This window comes from Trichechus manatus, unplaced genomic scaffold (genome assembly GCF_000243295.1).
Source record: "Trichechus manatus latirostris isolate Lorelei unplaced genomic scaffold, TriManLat1.0 scaffold00288, whole genome shotgun sequence".
In the NCBI taxonomy this organism is placed as follows: domain Eukaryota; kingdom Metazoa; phylum Chordata; class Mammalia; order Sirenia; family Trichechidae; genus Trichechus; species Trichechus manatus.
The window spans coordinates 679,966-691,108 of record NW_004444224.1 but is presented as its reverse complement, the minus strand read 5'-3'; the positions used below and the strand labels follow the sequence as shown (position 1 = coordinate 691,108).

The window sequence follows — 11,143 nt, the reverse complement described above, 5'->3', positions numbered from 1 at the left end:
CTCAAGGCACTCAGCTCTAGCTCCATGAGTTAGCAAACCTAGCCCCACCAAGTGCCGGAGGCACCCTGCTCCAACAGCAAGCCTCCTGCCCGAAGACTCTGGGCTTTCTTGCTCCACGGGCAGAGGAAGCCCACCGTGCAGTCTTCTGCTGGTCTCTCCTACCGCCACTGCTTCTCGCCATCTTCAGTGTTAGAGCTCTCTCTCTCACACACACTCTCATTCTCTCTTTCTCTCTCAGTCTCCTGGTTCCAGGAGCTTCTCAGCACAGGGATCCCAGGTCCAAAGGACATGCTCCACTCTTGGCTCTTCTTCCTTGGTGTTGGTGAGATCCTTTCCCTCCCCATTCTGGGGTGGCTCATTTTAAGCCTAGTGGGATGGCAAAACTGACCAATCCCCTTGGTGAGCTGCAATTACCTTATTTGCACAGTCCCACCCAATCTCTAGGGTGGGAGTTACAAGACCATGGCCAGAAAGGCCACACAAAAGGAATCCACGACACTGCAGACAGGCAGGGAATAGTTGGTGCCTGTGGCCTAGGCTTTCTAACTTGAGATTTGCCTCAGGTTTCCAAGTAACTAGAACCAACAGAAATGTGATGACTGCAAACAGAGGTATGCCTGTTTCGTAGCAGCTGAAGAACATGCTCATATGTGATGTGAAGTGGCATTTCTTCCCTTCTTACTGCTTCTTCCAGAAATGCCCTTTCATTCCACTCATGCACGTGGGTGTGCATGCATGCATGTGGTTTCTAGATTTCCTGGGCTCACTGGTGAGTCAAGAGAACCAGGCTTAAGGCAGATGCAGCAGCTTCTGGGGGCACAGATTCTGAGGATTCGGGGTCCCTGTATCCCCAACCTCCCGTCCCACCAAGAAAAAGTGAAGGAAAAGGAAAGGAGGCCTGGACGGTCAGACTGAAGGATGGGGGGGTGATCAGGGGTGAGGTTGGTGTGGGAGTGCAGGCTGGGCTGAGGAATGGGGTGAGTTTCCTAGGGAGCCCAAACTATGCTGTGGAAACAGAAAAAACTCAAAATTTCTTGTCATGCATTTCCAGGTGGCTGCCCTCCAAATGATGGCTCAGACCCAGGATCTTTGGGTTTTGGGCTTCACTTCTCAGAGTCCCTCACTTTCTGCTACATCAATCCCACCCACATTCTATTGGCCAGAAACAGACACAAGGCCACAGGTAGATGAAAGGGGAGCTGGGAAAAGGAGTTTTTCTACTGGTCCAGAAGGAAAATGAAATGGTTTGGTGAACACACAGCATTATCTCTGTTACAGAGGAGATCAAAGAAGGTGAAGGGCTGGTGGGATGGGGGGAAGGCTGGTCTGGTTTAAAGACAAAGAGGTCTGTGATGGGACAGTTCCCTGAGCAGGGAGCATATCCTTTAGTGACCTTTTCGGCTCCAAGCCCATTGGGAGACTCAAAAGAGGGGAACTTAAAGCTCAAATCCCAGGTGCTATGTCAGGGGAGAGCTTCCGGGCTCCCTACCTGGATATAATGGACCTTTTGTCAATTTGATGGTGTCATTGGATCCTATGACACAACTAGGACTTGGAAAGTTGCCCACTCAGTAACAATGGTGAAAAGAGGAGGAGGGGGAACTCAGCTCCCTGTGAAAGGCCTGGGAGAGACCCTTCTTATGTGGAAAACCTGTATGCTCAATTCTAGGACAGTAAGCCTGACCCCACATTCCAAGGAGTCCTAATGAGTGTCTTCCTTAGAGGGGCTGGAATAAGGCAAATCCTTGAGAAGGAGGCCAGACCTCGATCAGAGACCAAGGGAGCTTAAGACAGCTGGAAGCCCAGGAGGCTTAACGTGGATGTTGGAGCATGGGTCGGAGGTAACACAAATTAACTCCTCAGCTGCACTGACACACGGAGCCTCTGATCCCAGGATCTTCCTCTTTGTGTCCCGATGTCCCAGTTTGCCCAAGGTGATGGAGAAGACATTGTCTGACAGATTTAGGACAACTTCAGGAATCCACTTTGACAATATGATATCAAACATTTATTTAAACAACTCACAAAGCATTTTCATAGTATGATCACAGTTCTTGTTGGAAGAGTACTTGTGTATCTATAAGTGTGTGTTGAGAAACAACTAAAAACCCATTGTCGTCAATTCCAACTCATAGCGACCATATAGGATAGAGTAGAACAGCCCCATAGGGTTTCCAAGGAGCAGGTGGTGGAGTGGAACTGACAATCTTTTGGTTAGCAGCCAAGCTCTTAACCACTGTGCCACCAAGGCTCCAAGAAACAACTAGGAGACATTAAATAAAATATTAACTAAAAAATCCCTCTGTTGTCAAACCGATTTAGACTCATAGTGACCCTATAGGATAAAATGGAACTGCCACATAGGGTTTGCAGAAATGTAAATCTTTACAGAAGCAGACTGCCACATCATTCTCCCATGGAGCAGCTGGTGGGTTCAAAACGCTAACCTTTCTCTTAGAAGCCAAGCACCTAACCACTGCACCACCAGGGCTCTTGACATATTAACAATGGTTTTTAAAAAAAAAAGTTAATTTGAAAATCATAGATTTTCAACAACACACTTTCCTCTACCCATATAGCCAGACTTCCTGTCTTGGTTAAGTGATCTTGTGCATGGTTGCTGACGAAGGTAAGATTTTTTGGTCCTGAAGTTTCACTCTTGGGTTTGAAGAACTCTTCTTAGGGAAGTAGGAGGCTAAGAACAACAGGTACCATGACCACTAGCCACGTTGCAATCCAAGCTACTCCAGAGGATCGAGCTGAAAGAACAAGAAAATCCCAAATTCTTAGGTGTCTTGATTAATGTGTTGGGGGGTGGAGGTATGAAGGAAATAGGCCTGGGAGGTAGTAGAGTGGAGGGATGAGTTTCCTCCCTGGATCTAGTTCAAGTGTGCTTGGGACATCCTTTTCGTAATGCAAAGATCTCTGCAAACATAAAGTATAAAGAGTGCAGAAATCCCTTAAATACCATTGGCTTTGCTAGGTTCCATGTCTGAAGTTTACTTTGGCATATCTGTGAGCCTCAGAAAGAATACTCTTCTACAATGGACAGCAATGAGGCAGGGAAGAGCTTCAGGTGTAGACAAATGACCATATTATGCCATGCACAGCTGACTTTAGGGAAGGAAGGACTACTTCTTCATCCTATGTCTCCACCCCTTTAACCATCTGTACCAACTAGAAGGAAAGGGGGAAAGGGAAAGTTTGGAAGGAAGAATAGGAAGGAAGGAAGAAACGAAGGGAAGGAGGGAGGGAAGGAGAAGGAAGGAGGGGAGGAAAGGAGGGATGCAGGGAGAGAGGAAGGGAGGAAGAAAGAAAGAAGAAAGGGAGAGAGGAAAGAAGAGAGAGAGGGAAGGAGGGAGGAAAGGAAGGAAGGAAAGAAGGAAAGAAAAAGGGAATGGGGCAGAGCAGGAATTTTTCTAGGATGACTTGGGGTGGCTAAAATGTGACAAAATTGGTTTAGTCCTTTCAAAAAAAGTGGGTATATTATTACTTTCATTCTTTCTTTGAATCAGAAGTCACCTCCCATTTTACAAGGGACAAGGATTGTGCCTCGTCTTTCTTGTGGATCTCAGAATGTGGTATTGATATGAAGGTGGTGTGGGAACCCTCCAGCCAAACTGGCCTTATGATCAGACACCAAAACTAACTTGTCACATTGGGTCTGTGGTGGCATATTAAGAGATGCTGGAAGGGGCATGAACAATAGGTTGAGAAGAATAAAGAAGAGTACAGGTCCCAAAGTCCAGCTGTGGAAGCAGAAGTAAAGCAATAAGCACAGGTGGGAAGGGTAGACTGAGTCATGGAAGATCATGAGAGAATAATGTCCCCAGGGCCATGATCCTTGAACACTGGACATGACAGGGACTGGCAGACAAATGTTGGCACCACGGGTATGAGTCATTTTGGAAGACTATGCACACCAGGGCTCAGTGATGTGACCTCAGAGTTTGGGGAGTGTAAGATCTGGAATGCTGGAGATAGTGACCCAAATTTATTAAGGATTCCCCAAAGTCCCTAGTGTCTCCAGCGTTCAAGGGACTGAGCCTAATTTAGTTAGTATTCACTGAGGACTTGTTAAATGATAGGCAGTGTGCTGGGTAGGTTACATGGATTGTCTCATCTAATCCTCCTTATAATTCCATGAGATAAGAACTATTATATTGTCTTTTTCTTAAGAAGAATATGGATGGGGGGACTTAAATGACTTGCCTATCTACTAAGTGACAACCCCAGAATTAACCCCAGGTGTGACTGACTCTAAAACCTATAATCCTTCATAGAAGCTTCCAAGACACATCCAACACCTTAAGGGACTGAGTCACTGGGGCTGAGGGCTGGGGACCATGGTCTCAGAAGACATCTAGGTCAATTGGCATAACATAGTACATAAAGAAAATGTTCTACATCCTACTTTTGTGAGTAGCATCTGGGGTCCTAAAAGCTTGTGAGCAGCCATCTAAGATACACCTATTGGTCCTAGCACGTTCAGAGCAAAGGAGAATGAAGAAAACCAAAGACACAAGGAAAATATTGTCCAAAGGACTAATAGACCACATGAACCACAGTCTCCACCAGCCTAAGCCCAGAAGAAAGAGATGGTGTCTGGCTACCACCATTGACCGCTCTGACAGTGATCACAATAGAGGTTCCAGGGCAGAGCAGGAGAAAAATGTAGAGCAAAATTCAAATTCACTATAAAAGACCTAATGGTCTTTCTAATGGTGACTGGAGGAACCCCTGAGACTATCGCCCCCGGACAACCTTCCAACTCAGAACTGAAGCCACGCCCAAAGTCCACCTTTCAGCCAAAGATTAGACAGGCCTATAAAACAAATAATAACTCATGTGAGGAACGTGCTTCTTAGTTCAATCAAGTATACAAGACCAAATGGGCAATACGTGACCAAAAGTAAAGACAAGAAGGTAGGAAGGGACAGAAAACTGGATGAACGGACACTGAGCACCAAGTGTGGAAAGGGAAAGGAGGAGAGTGTTGGCACATTGCAAGGATTGCAACTAATGTCATAAAACACTTTGTGTATAAAATTTTTGAATGAGAAAATAATTTGCATTGTAAACTTTCACCTAAAACACAATATTTTTTTTTTTAATGATCTTAGCTACTCCATTATAGCACAATGTAGGCATGATCTCCACCACTCATCCATCAGTTTGCCATACTGTGGTGGGTTGCTTGTTGATTTGATGCTATGCCACCAGTATTTCAAATACCAGCAGGATCACCCTTGGTGGACAGGTTTCAGCAGAGCTTCCAGAGTAAGACAGACTAGGAAGAAGGACTGGGCAGTATACTTCTAAAAAAACTGGCCAGTGAAAATCTTATAAATAGCAGCCGAACACTGTCTGATATAGTGCCAGGAGATGAGTCCCTCATGCTGGAAAGCACTTGAAATACAACTGGGGAGGAGTTGCTTCTTCAAAGACCTTAATGACATGGATGGAGTATAGCTTTCTGGGCCTTCATTTGCTTATGTGGCATGACTCAAAATGAGAAAGAATAGCTGCAAACATCCATTAACAATCAGAACATGGAATATACGAATATGAATCTAGGAAAATTGGAAATTGTCAAAAATGAAATGGCTGCATAAAGATCAATATCCTAGGCATTAGTGAGCTGAAATAGACTGGTATTGGCCATTTTGAATCAGACAGTCATATGTCTACCATGCCAGGAATGACAACGTAAAGAGGAATGGCATCACCTTCATCCTCAAAAAGAACATTATGAGATCTATCCTGAAGTACAATGCTGTCAGTGATAGGATAATATCCATACGCCTACAAGGAAAACCAGTTAGTATGATTATTTGACTATTAGTCAAGTTTACCGACCAACCACTGAGGCCCAAAATAAGGAAATTGAAGATTTTTACCAACTTCTGCAGTACGAAATAATCAAATATGCAATCAAGATGCATGGATAATTACAGGTGACTTTAATGTGAAAGTTGAAAACAAAGAAGGATTGGTAATTAGAAAATATGGCCTTGGTGATAGAAACGACGATGAAGGTTTCATGATAGATTTTAGCAAGACCAATGACTTCATTGCAAATACTTTTTTCAACAACATAAACTGTGACTATACACATGGACCTTGCCAGACGGAATACACAGGAATCAAATCAACTACATCTGTCGAAAGAGATGATGGGGAAGCTCAATCTCATCAGTCAGAACAAGGCTAGGGACTGACTGCAGAACAGATCATCAATTGCTCATACGTGAGTTCAAGTTGAAGCTTAAGAAAACTAAAACAAGTCCATGAGAGCCAAAGTATGACCTTGAATATATCCCACCTGAATTTAGAGACCATCTCAAGAATAGATTTGATGCATTGAACACTAATGACTGAAGAACAGACAAGTTGTGGAATGACATCAAGGACATCATACATGAAGGAAGCAAAAGATTATTAAAAAGACCCAAAAGAAAGAAAAGACCAAAATAGAAGTCAGAAGAGACTCTGAAACTTGCTCTTGAACACAGAGAAGCTAAAGGGAAAAGAAGAAATGATGAAGCAAAATTGCTAAACAGAATATTTCAAAAGGTGGCTAGAGAAGATGAAATAAAGTATTATAACGAAATGTGTGAAGACCGAGTTAGAGAACCAAAAGGGAAGAACATTCTTCACATTTCTCAAGCTAAAGAACTGAAGAAAAATTCAAGCCTTTAGTTGCAATTTTGAAGGATTCTATGAGCAAAAAATTGAACGACACAGGAAACATCAAAAGAAGATGGAAGGAATACACAGAGTCACTGTACCAAAAAAAATTGGTCAACATTCAATCATTTCAGGAGATGTCATATGATTAAGAACTGATGGTATTGAAGGAAAAAGTCTAAGCTGCATTTGAGGCAAAAAACAAGGCTCCAGGAATTGAAGGCATACCAATTGAGATGTTTCAACAAATGGATGCAACGCTGAAAGTGCTCACTCTTCTATGCCAGGAAATTTGGAAGAAATCTGTCCAACTGGAAGAGATCAATATTTCTGCACATTCCAAAAAAAAAAGGTGATCCAACAGAATGGGGAAATCATCAAACAATATCATTAATTTCACACACAAGTAAAATTTTGCTGAAGATCATTCAAAAGCAGTTGTAGCAGTACATCGACAGGGAAGTGCCAGAAATTCAAGCCAGATTCAGAAGAGGACGTGGAACCAGGGATGTCATCGCTAATGTTAGATGGATCCTCGCTGAAAGCACAGAATACCAGAAAGATGTTTACCTGTGTTTTATTGACTGTGCAAAGGCATTCGACTGTGTGGATCATAACAAATTATGGATAACATTGTGAAGAATGGGAATTCCAGAACACTTAATTGTGCTCATGAGGAACCTCTACATAGACCAAGAGGTAGCTGTTCGAACAGAGCAAGAGGCTATTGTATGGTTTAAAATCAGAAAATGTGTGTGTCAGGGTTGAATCCTTTCACCATACCTATTCAATCTGTATGCTGAGAAAATAATCCAAGAAGCTGGACTACATGAAGAAGAATGAGGCATCCGGATTGGAGGAAGACTCATTAACAACCTGCAACATGCAGATGACACAACCTTGCTTGCTGAAAGTGAAGAGGACTTGAAACACTTACTGATGAAGATCAAAGACTACAGCCTTCAGTATGGATTGCACATCAACATAAAGAAAACAAAAATCCTCACAACTGGACCAATAAGCAATATCATGATAAATGGAGAAAATATTGAAGTTGCCAAGGATTTCATTTTACTTGGATCCACAATCAATGCCCATGGAAGCAGCAGTCAAGAGATCAAAGGATGTATTGCACTGTGCAAATCTGCTGCAAAAGACCTCTTTAAAGTGTTAAAAAGCAAAGATGTCACTTTGAGAACCAAGGTGCACCTGACCCAAGCCATGATATTTTTAATCGTCTCCCATGCATGCGAAAGGTGGGCAATGAATAAGGAAGACTAAAGAAGAATTGATGCCTTTGAATTGTGGTGTTGTCAAAGAATATTGAATATATACCATGGACTGCCAGACGAACGAACAAGACTGTTTTGGAAGAAGTTACAGCCAGAGTGCTCCTTGGAAGTTAGGATGACGAGACTTTGTCTCACATACTTTGGACATGTCATCAGGAGGGACCAGTCCTTGGAGAAGGACATCGTGCTTGGTAAAGCAGAGGGTCAGCGAAAAAGAGTAAGGCCCTCAACCAGATGGATTGACACAGTGGCTGCAACAATGGGCTCACGCATAACAGTGAATGTGAGGATGGCACAGGATTGGGCAGTGATTTGTTCTGTTGTACACAGAGTCACTATGAATCAGAGCTGACCTGACTGCACCTACCAACAACGACAGGCATGATCTAGAGCCAGGAGTGATGCTCAAGTGAATGAATTTTCCCAAGAGACACAGAGGAATATGAAATGCAAAACTGACAGTTTGCCCTTCTAAACTTATCCAGGAGCATAAACCTGGGCAGGAGCAGGGAGTCTCCACCCCAGAATAAGGCTCTCACTCCTGTTCACTAGTCTTGCTCATACTCATCTACTAGGACTTTTTTTCCTTTGCTGTTGTAAACTGTCCACCAGGAACCCCTCTGTCCTGCTCAAAATGTCTGGGTTGCCTTCCTGAACTCTGACCCAACAGACCACTCGTTCATTTTCTTCCTGCTCCCCCTGATTGTTCAGGCTGTTCTACAATTACCCTGACCTCAGACTTTAGAGCTTCATGCCTTGTCAGAGCTGAGAGAGCCATCAGAGACCGGATACCAACTGCCCTTTGCAAATGAGGATACAGATCCACAAAGGTGAGGTGAGCTTGCTGAGAGGTGGTGGCAGAAATGGGAGTAGGACCCAAGTCTCCCAAGCTTACAGATGCCTTTGTGATTCTCCATCAAGTTGTGTTCCAGAAGGCTGAGTAGAATTCCCACATCCTTCTTCATTCAGGAGAAAACTAGTTACCCTTTGCCCACCTCGTTTCCCCAGATCCCTCAGAGATAGTTCTTACCCACATCACAGGGTGGAATGAAGTAAACCTTGTCACTCTGGCTGCTTGCTGGGTTGCTGACTTTGCAGGTGAAAGACTTGGGGTGATATTCTGGCTTAAGGGGGATTTCAAACACAGCATTCTGGTGTTCTTGCTGAGAGAGCGCTGAGTCCACATACCAAGTGTAGTTTACAGACTTGCTCGAGGTCTCACATAATAGTTTCAGGTAACAGCTGCTGTTCTCTTCCTTTTTCTCCTCAGCTTTTATGACTGGTTTGGATACAGGGTCTGAAGATGGGAAATGTTATAAGATTAAACAATGGATTTATGCACTTATGAGGATTTTATGTCGCAAGGGTTAAGCCAATAAAGTACAAAGGGAGCTGGGGACGCCCCTTTAGTGCCTATAGTGGGAAGCAGAGCATCATGAAGAAGACATCCCTACAGAGGGAGGAGCCAGTGAGCAGCTTTGCTTTAGCATCAGGAGGCTTCAGACTGCAAGAGCTAAACCCTTGGAGGTGAAGCTAAGCTGAATCCAGAAGGAGGAGTCAGAGTCCATGACATGCACCCAACAATGAAACGGGGTTATGACCATATGTGAGCCAGAGAGAGCAGCAGAGTCTTGGCCGAGAGATCTGCTGGGGCTGGACTTGGTATCCCAACTGTCTGAGCTGCTCAAGTCCCTTCGCTAACTAACAATGGCCCACAGTTGCCACCTTGACCCTTCTGTCTTTGAGGAGTTCTTTGACTCAGCCTCTCAGGCTCAGATTCTGGGATAGGAGGTACTGGCCTTCACATCGCAAAGCCCTTTGCACAACCAGGGGAGGTACCATCCTCCTGGATTCTGGCAGTGCTGCGGGGAAGAATCTCACGTAAACCCCAGCACTCATTAGCAGTGATGAACAGTATTTTGTCTGTCTGTCTGTCTGTTAATTTTGGCATCCCACTCTCTGGCACAGTGCCTGCCACATACTAGGTATTCTATAGGTACTTGAAGAAAGGATGGATGGGTGGATGAAGCAGTTATGTGATAGGACAAAATGCTAGCTTTCGAGTGAGAGCAGCCTGGGTCCTGGATTTGGCTCTGGTGGAGTGACATTAGGCAAAGTGGCTAAGCCCCCCTGAACTTCCTTTTTCTTTATTTGTAAAATGACCCTACTTCACAGTCTTAGTGAGATAAAATGACATCGTACGTGAGAAAGAGTTTTTTTCAAAGTGTTTAAGTGTTTTATACATGTTCGAGATCACACTATCATCACTAGTGTTGTTCTGGTGCCAGGTTGGATGAGAGGTAATCTGAGCATCATTCCTTGGCGAGGGCTGGGTTTACCTGAAATCCTCTGGGATCTTTCCACCTGTTGTTGTTGTTAGCTGCCATCAAGTGGGCCCCAACTCACGGTGACCCCGTGCACAAGGGAACAAAACGCTGCCCGGTCCTGCACCATCCCCGTGATTGGTGTAAATCAGTTCCACTGTGATCCATAGGATTTTTCTTGGCTGATTTTCAGAAGGACATCACCAGGCCTTTCTTTCTAGTCCACCTTAGTCTGGAAGCTCCACAGAAACCTGTTCAGCATCACAGCAACGTTCAAGCCTGCACTGACAAGTGCAGTGGGTAAAATTCTAAAGAATCAGTGTGGCTCAGACCACATAGGATTAAATATGGCAGAGAATTTACCAGATCAGACCTTGCTTTTGGATTGTAAGCATGTGGAAGGTCTATTAAAACCCTACCAACCTGGCCTCTTGAACTTCACTTCTGTCTCCTCTGTGCAGCCTTCTCAGATTGCTCTACTCTAAAATTGGTCAATGCTTTAATTGACCAATTTTAATAAAGTCTTTCATCAGTTCCTGTGTTCTAGCCTCAATCTTATATAGCGTCCTTATTTCCCATGGTGAACAGCACAGCATTAAGCATGTTGTTGATAGGATGTATTGAACCAGCTGGGGTGGTCTAGCTCTAAGATGCTCCCTTAGAGTTATTAGAAGAGCCTAGGCTGATCCCACCCTCTGGGTCTTACCCTCAGGAAAAGTGTGCTGGAGCCAGGCTGACTTGTGGATTTTTATATATTCCAACAATTTTTTTTTTTAAATATTTTATTGTACTTCAGAAGAAGGCTTACAGAACACATAGTTTCTCATGTAACAGTAA

The 11,143-nt window shown here is 44.0% G+C and overlaps 1 protein-coding gene across 1 annotated transcript in view; it reads right to left on the bottom strand.

Annotated features, from left to right (window-relative positions):
• Window positions 1-2,459: 2,459 nt before the first annotated feature.
• CD48 (CD48 molecule) overlaps window positions 2,460-11,143 on the bottom strand; it is a 30,384-nt gene continuing 21,700 nt past the window's right edge. Inside the window, exons 3-4 of the mRNA XM_023725124.1 lie at window positions 9,013-9,279; window positions 2,460-2,759 (exon numbers count right to left, since the gene is read on the bottom strand). Of these exons, the coding sequence (XP_023580892.1) occupies window positions 2,680-2,759; window positions 9,013-9,279 (347 nt within the window). The 3' untranslated portion in view covers window positions 2,460-2,679. The remainder of the gene's footprint in view (window positions 2,760-9,012; window positions 9,280-11,143) is intronic.